Here is a 17,004-nt window from a genome sequence, read left to right as displayed (position 1 = left end):
ATATACGAACAGAATTTATGCAACGATAACAAGAAATTTGTGACTTTTCTTCTCGTTGTATCTCGTGTATCTCTTCTAAACCACATTCTGCCTCTTCTAAAACTATAATCGATACATCAATCGAGACGCGAACGATACAAATAAGTTTTTATCTTTTATTCTCCTTTTTATTGACTTTAAAACCCATTCTGCCCCTTTTAAAACTCTAATCAATATCACTCGATAGATTTATCGAGATGCAAACCGATTTTAGGCAACGATAACTTTAAGTTTATATTTCTTTTTCCCGTTCTACCGATTCTAAATCATATTCCGGCTTCCAACGACTGTAATCGATAATAGTCGATACATTTATCGAGACGCGAACAGATTTAAGGCAACGATAACAATATATTGTTAGCTCTTCATCACATTCTCTTGATTCTAAACCCCATTCTGCCCTCCTCCGACAGTAATCGATAATTATCGACACTTATTGGATTTCTGGCAATTGTCAAATAATTGCACTTCAATCGATCACACATGTATCAATAAAAAATCGTTTAGCTATCGAACAAATATCACTTCACCCCCATTAAATATTCACCCACAAAAGAAAAGAGACTGCCACCCCACCCATATCCGATTCGCAAAAAAATCCTTTGACTTTTTACAGCCGAATACCAGCAAATATTTGTTAAACCTTCGGCACTAAAGGCACAGCGGGGGCATAAATTATGTAGGACGTGTGCCAATAAAAAATAAAGCCAGAAATGAATTTCTCAACGCAACCATAGGCGCACACACAGACATTTCAAAACAATTAAATAGAGTTGATGTGTGGCGCAATATTTATTTAAAGGCCGGGAAAACTCCGCAAAAAGTACGGCGTATTTTGCGAGCACCAAAAATACATGCGTGAATAACGGCCACAATGAGGCTGCAAATTGCTGTACAAGTGAAAAGCGTTTACATATTTAATGAACTGGCTATAAAAACAATTGAAAACGCCAACAGCCAGAGATCGAAGCGTATCCAATGATATGCGATTTTCTATTAAAGCGAATCAGTCGATGAAAACGGTGGGGGGAGGTGTGTCTGTGGGGGATTATTATGCGTATTGTTCGCCATTTTCCGGGTTTAACTTCAAATTAAACATATTTCGTGCACACACACAACATTCTGCCAAAATAATTTATGTATGAGCCAGCAAGCTCTCTCTAAACGGATTACAAAAATATATTTGCTTTATTGAATATGCGCTTCAGTGAAACAATCGATGGATTAATAGGCTCTTCCTCAGATTTTCATACATTTTTATTGACAATTGTTGCAGTTGCTTTAAGCCTTGGGCTTATGGCGGTAAAAGTCACAGATATTAAGCTGCTTGCTTGGAATAAATTAGGGATAAATATTCAATGATAGGCAATGATTTATTTCCACATATTGACTGTGTTTTATTTAAGTACTTTAATCTGATCACAAGTGTTTTCTTTATTTGATTCTATTTGTATTTTTACACTTATCGGTCATTATCGAAAATTTCAATAACTATTGGAAATTTGTAGGAAATTATATTAACTAATTTAATTTTTAAATAAATTTATTGATTTTTTTTATTATATCGAATTTGTGAACTCTTTATTTGAAAGTTAGAAACTGTATCGTTTATTTGTATCAAGATCATAAAAAGCTATCGACAATTTCTCACGTAATTATCGAAAATAATCGAACATAATAGTATCGATTTATATTTAAAGAGTCTTAATAGATGTATCGGACGTTATATTAAGTCATTTAATTATTAAATATGGTTATCGAGTTCATCCCAACTATATCGATTATTTATCGAAATATATGTACTGTTTATTTGAAATTTAGAACCTGGCTCGTAGGTTCATAAAATGTCGCGTTCGGAAAAAACTTGGTAATTGTTTCTACCTTCTGGACAATTTGCAGGGCCGAGAAATAGGAACTTTTCATGCGAAAGACATTAGATCCTGATTCCCGCCAATATTCTGTTTAACGGTGGCATATTATCGGGTGGTGTAACGGTGGCGGTTGGACAGTACAGATCCAGGTTAGGTTATTGCTATGGTGCTCGGGCATATCGCATGCAATAACCTTGGGCCAATTATATCACAATTATATAAATTTATCAATTATTTCTCACAAAATTATCGAAAACCAATCGATAAAATGTACCACCGACTTATTTTTAATATTTAAAGACCTTAAATATGATCTTTATTGAATGAAATTCTTTATTTGCATTTAAGTCGATTATTTTTGCATTTTTACACTTATCGATCATTTTTGAAATTATCGAAAATTATTGAAAATTATCGGATGTTATATTAAGTTATTTAATTATTACAAATAGTTTTTCTCGAATTATATCGATTATTTATTCTATATTTCCATTCAACTATTTATCGCTTATTACCGAATTTTGATCATTTTCTATCGATTTACTTGGAAATCAACCCTTACTTCCAGTCCAAAAACGATCTAGATTTCCAATAAACGCAATAGCTGTCGGCAATTAATTGATTCCGACAGACGCTGCGCTGTCGGTGGTACTGTTTCGCAAATGCAGTCGTCGGTCCCTTATCAAACGACCATCCATATTAAGTGGCCATTAACCTCATCAAACATTTCGGTCGAACAGTAGATACACGCACACACACATGTACACACCAGTCGTAACTGTACCTGTGTGTGTGTGTGGGGGTGGGGAGGGGAGGGGTAGCCCTCCCATCAAACCAATGTACCTGTGCATTATTTACATATCAGAACCAGCTCGAACTGGGGGAAAGGGCCCGCATGGCAACAAATACAAATACACAGCGACCCCCAAGAGGGAGGGCACATGGCCAAACAATCGCAATTTACATAAGAGAACAAGAGATAGATTGAGAAGAGAAAGAATGCGAACAAAAGCTTAGCGTAAAATATTTATAAATATTGCGTATACGTAATCGAATTGATTGATTTTGCAATTTCACGCAAGGCAAGAAAAAAAATGCCAGGACGACCAGCAGGAGGAGTGCCAGGGCCAAACAACTAAAGGTCACACACACACACACAGGGGTCAGGAGGAGGATACTCTCCGGGATTATTGGGGCGGTTAAAGTAAGGAGCCTCTTAAGTGATTTCCAAGGAAAAGCGGATCCACAGATCCAGAGATAAAACACATTATGGTAATGTGCACACAGTAACAAGTTAAGGACACGCCTCCTCACCCCCACATGAAGACTTAAGCTCCACCCACACACACCCACACAGCGAAAGAGTAATCCTTTATGGCCAGAAAGCCAATGACTCTGCTTTTGACCATCGAATCGGTTGAATTACAAATGGTTTTCCTTTCCTTCGCTCTTTTCGCTTGTTTTTGCTCCATTGGATCCCCCACTCCATGCCAAAACGGTTCGAAAAGTATCCGCAATCACACAGCGGCACGTGTTGCTGTCAAGGACAAGGAAACGGATCTCCTTCCGTCCTCTGTCCGGGACTCTCTCCAACTCTGGGCAAAAGGGTTTAGTGTTTAACAAAAAATGATTGGTAATTTGATTCTTTATTACATTTTCCAAAAGGGCAACGCGTGCAGGCGGCGGCGGCTACTGCTGCTTTAAAATTTATGAAATTTTTCCCCTCATTTGAAAGGGTGTGAAATGGTGCGTAGGGGGGCAAGGGGTGATGGGGGATCGGCGTGGGACGGCCACAGCCTGAGGTTCATAATTGATGATTATGTCATGCACTTAAGAGTTGATTTTGTTTGATTTCAACGAGAAGATGTGGTGTATTTCTAAGAAATTGCATGCATATTTGTAGGGAATAAAAGACTTCTAGAAGACCGCAAAAAGTGGCGTAATTTTGAAGATATTTTTAGGTGTATTTCTAAGAAATTTAAGGTATATTTCTAGGGAGTAAAAGACTTCTAGGAGACCGCTAAAAATGACGGAATTCTGGGGAATTTTGAAGATATTTCTAGGCATATTTCTAAGAAATTGAGGGCATATTTCTAGGGAATAAAAGACTTCTAAGAGACCACTAGAAGTGGTTGGAAAACTTTGTAGTCGTAAATCTAAAAGAAATCTTTATATTCTCTAACTTTTTGTGTACTTTTTACAAATTTATAGAAAGAATTTATTTATATCGAATTAATCGATTTGAATCGAAACAATCGATTTATTATCGAAAGAATCAATTTCATATCAAAGTAAATCGATAAAAAATAATTTTTTTTATCGAAATTGATCGAAATTGATGTCTTTTTTATTTTTATTTTATAATATAATCGATTATTTATCGAAAGTTTTCGATTTTGGGTAGCACATTTATTGAATAAATAAGACAAAGAATTGCCATTTCTTTGGCCACTTTCCCATAAGAGTTTTGGATGTTAATCGACTTTAAATTCCTATGGAAATTCGTCTACCCAACGGCTTAAGCCACATTTATAGATCTCCTTTGTAAAACCCTTATACTATTGTATCTTTGATTTACTCACCACAAACAAAGCTGCCCAGAGACTTTGCTGAGACTTCCAATTGGTGTTCGTCGACATTTTTATCTGCATTTTCTCGTAATCATGATTTTATGCTGCAAACGAGAAACGAAACGAAACGTGCAAATATATTAATTAATAATCAGATTTATTAAAGAAACAGGCAGACAAACAAATTTAAATTAATGTACCATACTTAACAAGTGGAAGAAGCGAATATCTCACGCCTTTTGACCCCAGAGGGGAGAGTGGGGCACCCCTTTCACATAATTAAGCAAAAACACAACAGAGCGCAGCGTTGAACGATTAATGAAGCAAAATGCCAGCTGATGGCAGCCCCCAAGGATAAGGAAGGGGGAGATATATGAGCGGACAGGCTTTGGAGACAGGAAACCAGCAAGAAGATGCACCCCCGGAAGCCCAAGCCCCAACGAAAAGTAATAAATACGTTTTGGCATTGGGACATTTGTCATTCAAATTAAGTACAAACGACATTATTCATTTTCCGAAAACGGGGCCAGCAGGAGCGAACCCAGAAAAAGGCAAAGTTTTACAAATTGTATTTACTTTGGCAAAAGGCAAACGCATTTATTCCTTTTACTTTTACTTTCTTCAGGGCTTTCTTCCTGGCTTTGTTTTTGGGGAAAATAATGTTCCCTTTGCTTGGATATTTCCTTTTCTTGTAAAAGGAATTCCCTGTTTCTTGGCTTCAAAATTTAATTGAAATTTATGGACATTTATTTGCGCCTTTTTTTGGTGGCTTTTAAATGCATTAAAAAGTCTCAAAAGTCAAAAAATATATGTCCAACAAGGTCTATTAGGGAAATGAATATTAGTTTGCAGGAAAAAAAGACCCCCTCATAGATCCCTTTTGCTCTCACATACTTTCCCAAAAATTAAACCAAAATTTGTGTGTTTCCGCTCTAAAAATAAAACCCAAAACCGATTAAATAATTGCTTTAAAGTTCTCCAGGTTCCATTCTCATCTAAAATCAATTTAAATAGACGCCGGGGAGCAATCAAAAGTTTGCCCTGGAAACACGAGGCACACCCACAGGTCGCCCCACAAATTGGGGCACATATTATTCCAATGAAAGCAGCAGAAAAAAACCCCCTCCCTGTAGGAGCCATGGATATTAATCGAGTATGAAGTTCGGGTGGGGTGGGGGCACATTCCCCTGGTAATTATAGATGGGATCCGATCCCCAATCCCCCCCTCTGTCGGCAGACAGTTGTCAACGGCTTGCGACCCGACGATGAGGTGGTTTTCCCCAGAAATATTCCATCAAAAATCACAAGCACAGGTCATAAATTAAAATCGTTTCGTGCCCCCTTGTGGCACATACAGCCCTCCTGTGGCACGTGGGCGTTCACGCAGGTGATTTTATGTGGTTTTTATGTGCGGTTTCTGGGCTCTGGTCTCTGGTCTCTGGTCTCTCCATTTCAGGACACATTTTTCGGTTTGTTGCGTAATGTAATTAGATTTTCCAGTAAGAGTTGAGGGGTGTGTGGAGTGAGGGGTGTGGCGTGTGACGTGTGGGGTGTGCGGTTAATTAGAGTTTTATTTGCTTGAAATATGTATGAACAACAAGTCGGTGAAAAGAGATTTCTCTTGAATAAATATTAAAACAAGAAATGTACAGAACATCTGTTGTTATTTTCCGAGGGTTTCAAAGGGAAATGGGCTGGAAATAGTGGTAGTTCTTGAGGAAAAACTGTCCAAAAAGGAAATACATTATTTTGCGAGATGATCGTTGAATATATGGGCAGAAGAACACTCAAATTTATGACTAGTTTTAAGGGAAATGAACTTGGAAATCATTTTTCATCCTGAACGTCCTCTAATGGCGGGTACCAGAGCCCATTTATCACTCTTCTGGTTATGGTCTAGGGTTCTACAGCATTTATTTCCCTTAAATAACTTCCACATTTATTCTTCCTTCCATTTGGTCTTTTAATTCCATAGAAATCTCAGTTTATTCCACCTCAAACCATCTCTGAAATCTCTTTCTCATGTCATAATCCTTGGTTTCCTTCCCAAAATCCCTTTTCAACCCGATTTCCGGCTGTTTTATTCCCGTTCCAATTTGCATATTTCGTTGTGCAATTAATTAAAAAATTAAAAACTCGATTTGGTACACAATGAAAACCGAAAAGCGTCCACCCCACCTTCCCCCTTCCCACAAAACAACAACAAAATAAGGAAAGGGAAATAAAAGGGAATACTTGAAAAAATAAATTAACTATGCTCTTTTTTTTGTAGCACCCCCTGCCCCCCGAAAACCTCTTTACCCCCCTCCAGCACCTTTACCTTTTTTTCCCCTCCATTCTCTGACGTTGTCATTGTCAATGCCCCTTGTTGTCGTTGTCGTTGTCGCTCTCGTTGTTGTTCTTTGTTGGGAAAATGTTGCGCATTGAACTTTTAATTAGCAGACAGAAGCATGCAGGGGCACAGCACATACAATGGGTGGCAGGTGTACTGTGCCCCATGTTTCCACCCCAAAAACGGGGAACGGAAGGGGGGGGACTGCTGCACCACAAAGTGAAATTCATTTCTATGCACAGATTGTGTTTGCCTCCAGAGAAAAGAACGGGAACGGAGGCAGGGAGGGGCGGAGACAGGGAGGCACGGGGGGAGTGGGTTCACACACATGTGCTTGTTGTGGAAGGGGAATTCTGTTTGGGGGCCATTGGGCAACGATCGATGATCGGTTCCATGTGGCAAGGCGGCTCCACCTCCTATTTTGGGGCGTTGGAGTAAGAAAAGGGAGACTTAAAATCAAAAAGATACTCTCAAAGCACAATAAAATCGTGTAAAAACAGCACCCGCGATGGGCAAGTCTCCAACCACCAACCACCAAAAATTAGAGATATTTATATATTTTTTTTAATTTTAAATTTTATTAGAATTACCTATTTTAATATTTAAAAGGGTATAATAAGTTTTCGGCTTCCTATTGGCTGTTGTTCTTCATAAATTATAAACAATTATAAAACCTTTCCCCTGTCACACCCTGGCGGGTGTTCTGGGGGGGGGGAAGCAAACCAACCGAGGGTGGCCTTTGAAAAACTGTAAAACAAAACACTACTCTACTCGCATTTTACTCGGCACTTTTCGGCAAAACACTTTCACATTTTCAGAGCACAGAACACACACTTTTGCTTCCCTCAAAAACCAAGAACCAACCAATAGACCAATGAATTTTCCCTGGCCCAAATCTGTCGTTCAGGCGGTCAACAATGAAATAACAAATGGGAATTCCCCCGTGGATACAACGCAGGAGAACCAGATGCTTACTTATATAATCTAGCGTAAGCGATCCTTGAGATAAGGTAAGAAAAGGGATATTCTAGGGGTACAAAACAGTGATGTTTCCTGGTGGGTTTCCCTAGATCTTGAGGCAATGGCTTCGTGTCGTGCCCCCGCACAGCCCCAAGAACAGCAACAACAGCAGCCAGCGTGTCCGCCCATGTCCCTGCCCGTCTCGTATCCCTACATGGACGCACAGCAGCTGCAGCAGTTCTACATCGCCCAGATGCTGCAGCCGCAGCCCCCCCTCGGGCCCAATGTGTACGTCCAGCCCTGGTACATGTGCCAGCCGCCGTCGTGCCAGAACTACGGCTACTGCTACGGCATGCAGATGCCACCCAGTGCCATGCTGCCACAGGACTGTAGTTGCCCCTCAAACACACCTTCCATTCAGGTGCGTAAAGGATCGTGTCCGGCCTTTCACCCCTTCAACCTCCGATCTTTAGTCTACAGGATCGGAAAACAGCACAGGGAGTTGCTGTGGACCCACCACCAGCACAAGATGCGTGCCCCACGATCGCAAGCGATCGCCTGCCGGTGGTAGGACCTACCAGCAATGCAGTGTGCCGCTTCCAGAGACCGCCTGCGGTTGGTGTGGCAGCCTCGACAGCTTCGAGTCGGATGGCAGCGCACTGTTGGAGGCTCAACGCTATGCGGCATGCAGCATCTGTCCAGCCCCCAAGCCAAAAGAGATTCAGAGAAGACAGCAGCAGGAAGAAGAATCCCAAAATTATTCAAAGAACGAGCAAAACCTCGGTTCAAAGAAGGAGCAAAAGATTGCTGCAAAAAAGGTCCACAGAATCGATTCAGAGAATGGGTCACAGAATGGGTCAAAGATCGATTCAGAGAATGAGGAGGAAGTAATCGATTCAGAGAACCATTCGAGAAAAGCAGCTTCCAAAAAGGAGCAAAAGAAAGATCTAAAGAGGGCTCAAAAGCACTCTTCCAAGGAAGAAAAGTGCTCTTCCAAGGAAGAAAGGCACTCTTCCAAGGAAGAAAAGTGCTCTTCCATGGACGAAAAGCACGCTTCCAAGGAAGAAAGGCACTCTTCCAAGGAAGAAAAGTGCTCTTCCAAGGAAGAAAGGCACTCTTCAAAGGAACAAAAGTGCTCTTCCAAGAAACACCACAAAGAGGACATCAAACCGGAGAAACCTGCGAAACCGGCCACATTCAAGGAGGACATCGACAGCGCCCTGGGCAGCTCCGCCAGTAGCTTCATCAAACGCTTGGGCGTGCTCATGCGCCATCGCTCCACCCGGAGCTCCGTGAAGCGAAAGCAAGGCAAGGCCACACCAACTCCGTGCATCACTCCGGCCTGCTCGAACATCAGTTCGGAGTCCCTGCAGCAGCCACCCACGAGGTCCAGCTTCTTGAGGCGTTTGTTTGGCGAAGTGCGCGACAATGATATGGCCTTCTATGCGCAAAAATCCAGATGCAACATACAGCACGAGCCGAGTCTGCATTCGGACAGTCTGGAGCAGCTGGCGGCCTTCAAGAAGCTGCGAAAGAAGCAACGGCTTTCAGCCAAGGGTCCCTATGAAATATAAACCATCCCCCGAGCACCAATAGGCAGATTCAATCGATTTTCAAGTGTATTTCAAATTTCAGGCAATAAAATTAACCGAAGCGAGGAATTTGAGTCTTTAATTGGCGATCTAGCCGATAATTCCTTGGAATTTAAGCAATTTCCTCAGTAAATCCTTAACGAAGCAGTCCAGTCCCGCCCTGTCTAGTCAGATTTTTGCACAGCTCATCAAATCCAGCAGAACCAGAGAACCACCCACCCAGAAAAACAGACAGGCAGACCGACAGACAGCTGCACATGAGAGGCAAAGCGGGTTTTTCAATTGATGACGCAAAGGCAATCGACGGCGGCTCATTAAACGACCATCAAGGCTTATTAATTTTGACATTTCAATGGCCATATATCATTATCAGTCAACAGGGGGGGGCCATCAACAGCCGTCATCAGAGCCATCAACAATCCGTCAGTCGGTTACAGTCGGTTACAGCATCCACGGCATCGAATGGACAGACAATAATGCCGCCAGACAAATTCCCAACACGAGAAGAATGGATGGAAATTTGCCCAGTTGACAGGCCAACAGGCTAATCAGCCTCGTTACCGACTTGGTAACACACGGTAAGAGCCCTTGCCCCCCCCCCCCCCCCACCACCACCACCACCCCCTTGAAAACCTAACGATTTGACTCTTTTTCTGTGGTTGTTTTTGGAAAAACTCGGTAGCTGAAAATATTTGGAAGCATACGAAATGTGTTACGAGAGGGGTTTAAGGAGTTTTCCATTTTCCTTTGGGAAATATAAGCATCAAGAATATTTCAACACGTTTTCAGGAATAATTGTGCCTTGTTTTATAACAAAATTTCGGGGGAGGAAAGAAAATATAAAAGAAGGGGCTTTCAATTTGAGAGACTTTATGGTCATGTTTCTCTGAAATATTTATTATTTACTATTATATTATATAATCCTTTTGCTCGCTCAACTTTTAGCCATATTTCTCTACCTCTTTTGGCTCCCACTTCGAATATCTCTTTCGAAAAGCCCATTTCTTTTAGAGCTCCAATAAAGTTGTACAATTTTCTTAAAATTCAAATTTTAGCAATGATTTTAGTCAAATATTATTTCTATTTTTGTATTCTAGTTATTTATATTTATATAACAATTTCTAACGAATAAAAAATTGCTTAATGCTTAATTTTTCTGTGATTTTTGTTTAAAATATTTGGAACTCTCTCTCTCTCTCTCTCTCTTCTATATGGATGAACTTATATTGAGAATTACAATAATAATAAAAGAAAACTTGGTATTTAAAATACTAAAAAATACTACAAAAAAATACAATTTTGATCAATTTTAATAGTGCAAATTCGGCCAAATAAAAAAGTGTCCATAGCTCAATAAGAACCTAAGAGGTGGTACACCCTCTTTTGTAAGCAAAATTTTAAACCATTTTGCGTTTAAAAAATTTTTAAAAATAATGCAATAAAGTCACATCTATAACAATAAGCCAATCTTATAAATAATTCATTAATGTATCGAATAAAATTCGTTTTCTTTGGAAAATAGCGATGGAAAAGCTTTTAAAACAGCAGTGCACTGAAAAGTTAGGGTTGTGCCAATACTTAAGTCCGGCACTGTATATGTCGATTGGTTAAATTAGTTAAATTTCAATAAAATTATTAATTAATATAGAAAAAAAAGTATTTAGAAATTAATTTTATTTTGTTGATATCCATAGAAATGCCCATATATCACCCCAAACTATTCAATCAGCCCTCTCTCGATCTCTCTCTCTCTCTCTCTCGCTCTGTCTGTCTCCTCATTAACATTTCAATACCTCACGTACGCGGACTGTCAGAAAGGGCGGCCTGCCCTTTGTTTGGCTTTCGCTTGGGGTTTTGTTCCTCGTCTTTTTTTTGGGCAATGCAATAGCAGTGGGGCGTGGCAATTATGTTTGCCCCATCATTAGTGACGGCTCAGAGCAGAAGGTGCGACGACAACTTCAATTGCGACTCCGACTCCGACTCCGATCTCTCTTTGGAGGGAGCGCAACGCTTGATTGAAGCCCACGCACAGGTAGCCCATGGCACCATTCCCCCCCCCCACCCCATCATTGAAATACATCTATTTATTATCAGAATTTCGAAATATGCCAGGGGAAGTGAGGGGAAGGGGAAGAACAAATTGGTTTTGGGGGAAACTTGTTGCCCCCTGCAGCAGTCATCGTTGAATCGAATTTGCAGTCGTCTAAATATAAGAAAAATACCAGAAAATGCCCCCCCCCCCCCCCCCCCCCCTTCCCAGGGGGCTGTTTCACCTTTCTTTCTCCTGCACACAGCTCCACCTCCACCCTCCCTCCAACCCTGATCCTTTGGGGCTCTGTTCCTCCATTCACCTTCTCGACTTGACGATGTTGCCGTTGACAGGCGAGCGAGCAATAAGTTTCAAATAGTGCCGACAGTTCCGTCGAACGTCTCGTCGCTCATGTCAAACGGAATCAAGATGAGAGCGGAGAGGCAGGCCAAAGAGGGGGCCACGAAATCAACATGCGGGGGGGATCAGGAGGGGCGAGGGCAAGTGGCAGTATGATTGAGAAGGGGATTACAGGAGGATAGAGGACAGAGGAGAAGGTGAGAAAGGAAGAAGTAATCGAAGCATTGCCTGAAGCCTGCCCGCCTGCCCGCGTCCTCTCCTTGAACTCTGATGCCGTTTCGATTTCAATGAATTTCATTCAAGTATTTTGGCATACTACACTCGGAGAAATTTGTGGGTGTGTACATATAGTAGGTGGGAAAAATATATGCCAATAGATGGAAGGAAGATTCAAAGAAAATAAAGAAAAATGGAGAATTTTCTAGAAAAATGTAGAAAAACTTTCAGAAATTGTTCCCAAATTTCCAAAAGGACTTCTTTCTAAATAAAAAAATAGATAGATAAAAATATATAAATAAATAAAAAAAAAATATAAATAAAAAAATGTTAAATAAAATAAATAAAATATATATAAATAAAATAATAAAAAATATAAATAAAATATAAATTACAACTATAATGAATCAAATGAAAATCATAGAATTATTTAATCGTTGAAATAATATAAAAAATATTAAGTAATACAAAAAAATTTAGATATCGTCTATAAAGGGCAGGACGCCCATATCTTACAAAAAGATTACACTGCCACCCCTCAAAAATCTACTTGATCTTGGAAACACTTAAACCTCCAAAGACCCCAAAAACCCATCCTATAATAATCATATTTTATTCCTCTATTAATACGGAAAAAAATACTGCACTACTGTTTCATTTCCCAATCAATTTAAATCCCCAAATAACCAGACAAATCAATTCTTTTGCCGCCTAAACTGCGCGACAAATTTTCACTCGAAAATAAAGAATTTATTTCCCCTAAAAATATTTAATCAGCGGCACATTCCAAGACGGAAGAAAAACCGGTAGAAAAATCTATGAGGCACTTAAAATTCGGTCTAGCCGCAGTGTCCGCCGCACACGGAATGAAAACCGTTCCGTATTGAGGAAAAGCAGCAGAGGAATTTCCTCCGCTCCGACCAATAAATTATTTACCATGTATAAATCAAGGCAGAGCAGGAGGAGACGAGCGAACGCGCACACGAAACTTGAAAACATGTTAAAGCCATTCAAAGATTTATTTGTAGTCGAAGGGAATGGAAGGGAAAGGAGTCCCAGCAGGAGCTAGGGGGAGGAGGGGAGCTTCCAAGTCCATTCAGGCCTCGTCCTGCAGTGAAATACAATCTAGGAATGCAGAGAGCCAGGGCCAAAAGGTAAAGTTCCATTTTCAGGTGAAGATGTTACCCACGACGTTCTTTATTTTATTTTTAATTTTCACCGAAGAATATGTGTGTCAGGGCCCGTGCCCCGTGCCCCTACTGCCACTTGTGCCACTATTCCAAACAAAACTTGCACAAAACTTCATCGTCGTGGTCGTCGTCATCGCTCCTCTGGGAGGCACTCCACTCCACTCGAAAGACGGTGGTTCGCATGTCTGGCGGTCTGCGAGAGTCTGCTCTTTGATTTCGTGGCAGATTTCAAGTGTTTAACTTCATGGATGAGGCACGGGACAGGGGCAAGGGGCAAGGACAGGGGCAGGGGCACGGGACTCCATGCAGTTTCATAATTTACTGCCTTGCCGGGAGTTGGAGTTTTTGGTATGGAAGTTTTTGGTTTTTTGCCATTAAGCAGTTGCATTAACCGCATCCCTCTTTTCAGCGGGAAGCACATCCTCCCTCTCCCCCTCTCTGGCTTTAAATTGGAATCCCCTAGAAAATCCATCCCCCCAAAATTTCCCAGCTAAAGCGCATTTAAAGCTTTGCCTTTCGGTTTCCAGAGAGTTTCTGCGGAAATACTTTATAAGACGATAATTGGCTTATGGGGGGTCTGCGGGTTCGAGCGTTTCAACAAAAATAAAGATATAAAGGAGTTTATTTTTAATAAGATTTTGAAAAGAAATTGAGATTATACTTATGTTGATAGGATGCCGCAGATAGAAGATGGGAGGAGATTTACTCAGAGGAGGAAATGCAGAAAATGGAGGATTTCCCTGTAGATGGAGGAGATATCTATAGGAGGAGGAGGATGTACACATAGGAGGAGGATTCCTGTAGAAGCTTTAAGATCTAAGTCTCTCTAGGAAATCTATCCCCTTTCTTAGGGTCTGTTCTTCCAAAGTTAAGGCTCTCCAAATGTCTTTCTTCCGTAGATAACGTAACAATTATACTGTTCTTATGCAGAATCTACAGCTAAAATCTCATATACGTTCGATTTCAAATCAAAACGACTCTTTAGGGCTCTGAATATCACCGAAAGGTAATCTATTCTTTCGTAGATAAAGTAGACGTAAAACGACTCTTTTAGGCCCTGAATATCATCCCTTTTTAGAAGAAAAATTGAAAATATCACCTATCCCTCAGTTCTAAAGAAATAATCCCCCATAAAACACACACCTCTCCCAATATCACCCACTAAAAGCACTTATCCCAAAGCGGAACTCAAAGGAGAAGAACACCAGGGCCCTCTAGAAATATCAAAGTGTCACTTTACTCCGACATCAAATGGAACTATAAATCAAGACAACCCCAAGCAGAGGAAACCTTAAAGAACCCCATAAATACGACACTCTGTAAAGTTTTCTTTATGGTTTTACCTGTGCGAAAGGAGTGAAACCATTTTCGGGCAGTAAAGAGTGCCCCAGAATTAGCCTGGCCCCAATAAAGTTGTCATAAATATAATCGTACATATGGCAGAGAGGCTTGGGTCCCAATCTAAATCCAGACTGAGCCGTCGGTGGGGGAGGGCGGCACTTAATAAGTGAAGCTAATCTAAAAGGCACACAGACGGACACACAGTCGGACACACAGATACTGTCGAGAGCTCTTTTCATAAAGCCTAAAAATGTTCCGACACACAATGGGAATAATGGCAGGAAGAGAGACGGAAGACCGAAGACCGGGCACTTTTTAAGTAAATTATAAAGCATTGAAAAATGTGTGTTTTTTGTTGAATGAAATGAAATAAAATAAAGCAAATAAAATGCTAGAAAGTATGCAAAAAGTCAACGACAGTTGAAAAGAGTCGACCGAGACAGACAAGACCCCACCCCCTCTTGTGGGTGGAGGGGAGGGGCGACACGAAAGGAAATGCAGACAATGTGGAGAATGTCGGCAATTGTCGCCTTCGTCTATGTGGGTGGGTGGCTGTCTGTCTGCCTGTCTGCCTGTCTGCCTTCTTCAAGTCCTGCACACGATGATCCTTTTGCTACGGTCTGGCTCTTGGCTCTGCCTGTTCATTGTCCTTTCCCCCAGAATGTGTGTAATGTTACATTTGCCAGGCTTAAAGTTCACAAAACACAAAACTATTCACAGTTTCTGTTCTGGGCCCCAAAAAAGGGGTTTCGCTCCAGACGTTCATAAAAGAGCTTGCAAGAGCTATGGGGAGCCGACTAAAAGGTGTTTCGGTTGTGGGTTTAAGGTGGTTTTTTATGAGTCTTGGGGATTAAAGGGATGTTATAGAAGGAGAGCAGGATATATGGGGATAGAACTGAGGGTTGATAGGGAGTCTAGAGCATCTGTTACTCAGAATTGGCAAATGAAGGCATTATATATTTATTCTTGTTGGAAAATGGAGTAAAACTATAGATTATAAGCCACAGGCTCAGCAACCTTATGGTGATCCATACTATCTGCCATTCCCTATCCCCTGAAATGACATTTAAAATGTTTGCTTGTGATATTTACCGAATATCTGCGAATATTTCCTACAATTTGTACAAATATTTTCCTTTTCCTCTGCTATATTTATTTTTAAAGGAAAATAAAATGAAAATATCTATCTTTTAAGGCCTTTTCTTGGTAAAATTGTTCGCAATGATTTTCATAAAATTTCCTGGGCTCCAAAAGATCCGAGCCCCCATTTTAACACACAATTAATCACAATTAAGCAAAGGGTACCCCCAAAGAGTACCCCCAATGTAATGTCAGATGTAATGTAAATGTAATAAGCGACATACCCCAGTCGGTAGATGAAAGATTTGATGCCACGCTCTCGCCCATAGGAATCCAGAAAGAGCTGTGTGGCAAGAAAGAACCGTTGCTGCTGCTGCTAATCCACTTTAACAGTTCCCGTGCTACACACCAAGACACACCGGCACACGCACACGCACACTCCGACTCTGACACTCTGTGGCACGAATGAACACGCTGCGTGCCACACACACAAACACAGGTGAGCCGGGCTTTGGTTGTTTTATTTCTTGCACTGATTGTTACACTAAAATCGAATTAAAGTTGCCCGCTGCTGCCGCCGCCGCTGCACTTGCCACACGTTGCACAACAACTTTCGCCTGCAACTTTTACTTTGTTTGCCGCCCCCCGCGCGCGCACACAGGATACGGGAGGACACGGAACACAAAAAACTTTCAAGACGTGCAGAATTCCCTTCACTTCCTTCTTTTTTCTTTGTTGGGTTTTTCCGGGCTTTTCTTTTTTCTTTGTTTTGGTTTTTTGTGTTTGTTTTTGTTGGATGCTGGAGCGCGTAAAAGGGATTTTCTAATAGGAAAAACGCGAAAACGCGACAAAAGTTATTCCTTTGCTGCTCCTTTGGATCCAGGGATCCTTTCAATGGCGGTGGCCCGTTTCTTACGATGTATTCCTTTTAATTATTTTTTTTTATTGCATCTCTTTTTCGGGGTAAGATCAAAGGAACACGGAAGTTTCTGGCTTTTTTCCGGTGCTTCAATTCGTTTTTTCAATGACTTTTAATGTTTTATATCCTTTTTTGTGTTTAAATGCTAAACGGTTGAAAGAATTGTTGGGTTTTGGGCTTGGGAATTATATTATTAAGTGATTTAAAGCAATACCTATTTATTTTCTTTCTAATTTCTAGGAAAATAAAATAATTCTAGAATTTTCGCAGCTTCTAAAACCCCAGATCCAATTATTTTGGTAATTATTCATAAAATACTCGATCCTAAAATCAAAGGAATCAAATTTTCTTCTAAATTCCAAGGAATATCGAAAGATATAAAGAATAAAGACCGAATATCGACTTAAAATAGAGACACTGAAGATTGTTTTTGTTTTTCTAGAAAGATCAAAGATATTGAATGATATTCTATGAGAACCACAGAATATCAAAGCGGGTGCCATCA

The 17,004-nt window shown here is 40.6% G+C and overlaps 2 protein-coding genes across 6 annotated transcripts in view; one reads left to right on the top strand and one right to left on the bottom strand.

Annotated features, from left to right (window-relative positions):
* LOC108163615 (protein madd-4) overlaps positions 1 to 16,644 on the bottom strand; it is a 68,010-nt gene extending 51,366 nt beyond the window's left edge. For all 4 annotated transcript variants that reach the window (XM_017299004.2, XM_017299006.2, XM_017299007.2 and 1 more), the window contains exons 1-2: positions 15,865 to 16,644; positions 4,493 to 4,584 (exon numbers count right to left, since the gene is read on the bottom strand). In XM_017299004.2, the coding sequence (XP_017154493.1) occupies positions 4,493 to 4,561 (69 nt within the window). In that variant the 5' untranslated portion in view covers positions 4,562 to 4,584; positions 15,865 to 16,644. The remainder of the gene's footprint in view (positions 1 to 4,492; positions 4,585 to 15,864) is intronic.
* On the top strand, positions 7,546 to 9,433 carry LOC108163616. 2 transcript variants are annotated; one of them, XM_017299012.2, is made up of 4 exons: positions 7,546 to 7,822; positions 7,883 to 8,193; positions 8,246 to 8,778; positions 8,884 to 9,433. In XM_017299012.2, exons 2-4 carry the CDS (start codon positions 7,894 to 7,896, stop codon positions 9,344 to 9,346), a joined length of 1,296 nt encoding a protein of 431 aa, XP_017154501.1. In that variant the 5' UTR covers positions 7,546 to 7,822; positions 7,883 to 7,893; the 3' UTR covers positions 9,347 to 9,433. The 2 variants fall into 2 exon arrangements, with proteins under 2 accessions (XP_017154501.1, XP_017154498.1); XM_017299009.2 differs by having other exon boundaries at positions 8,246 to 9,433.
* Positions 16,645 to 17,004: the final 360 nt, after the last annotated feature.

Source organism: Drosophila miranda, chromosome 4, assembly GCF_003369915.1.
Source record: "Drosophila miranda strain MSH22 chromosome 4, D.miranda_PacBio2.1, whole genome shotgun sequence".
Classification (NCBI taxonomy): Eukaryota; Metazoa; Arthropoda; class Insecta; order Diptera; family Drosophilidae; genus Drosophila; species Drosophila miranda.
The sequence above is the reverse complement of the archived record's forward strand: the minus strand, read 5'-3'. Positions and strand labels throughout refer to the sequence as shown.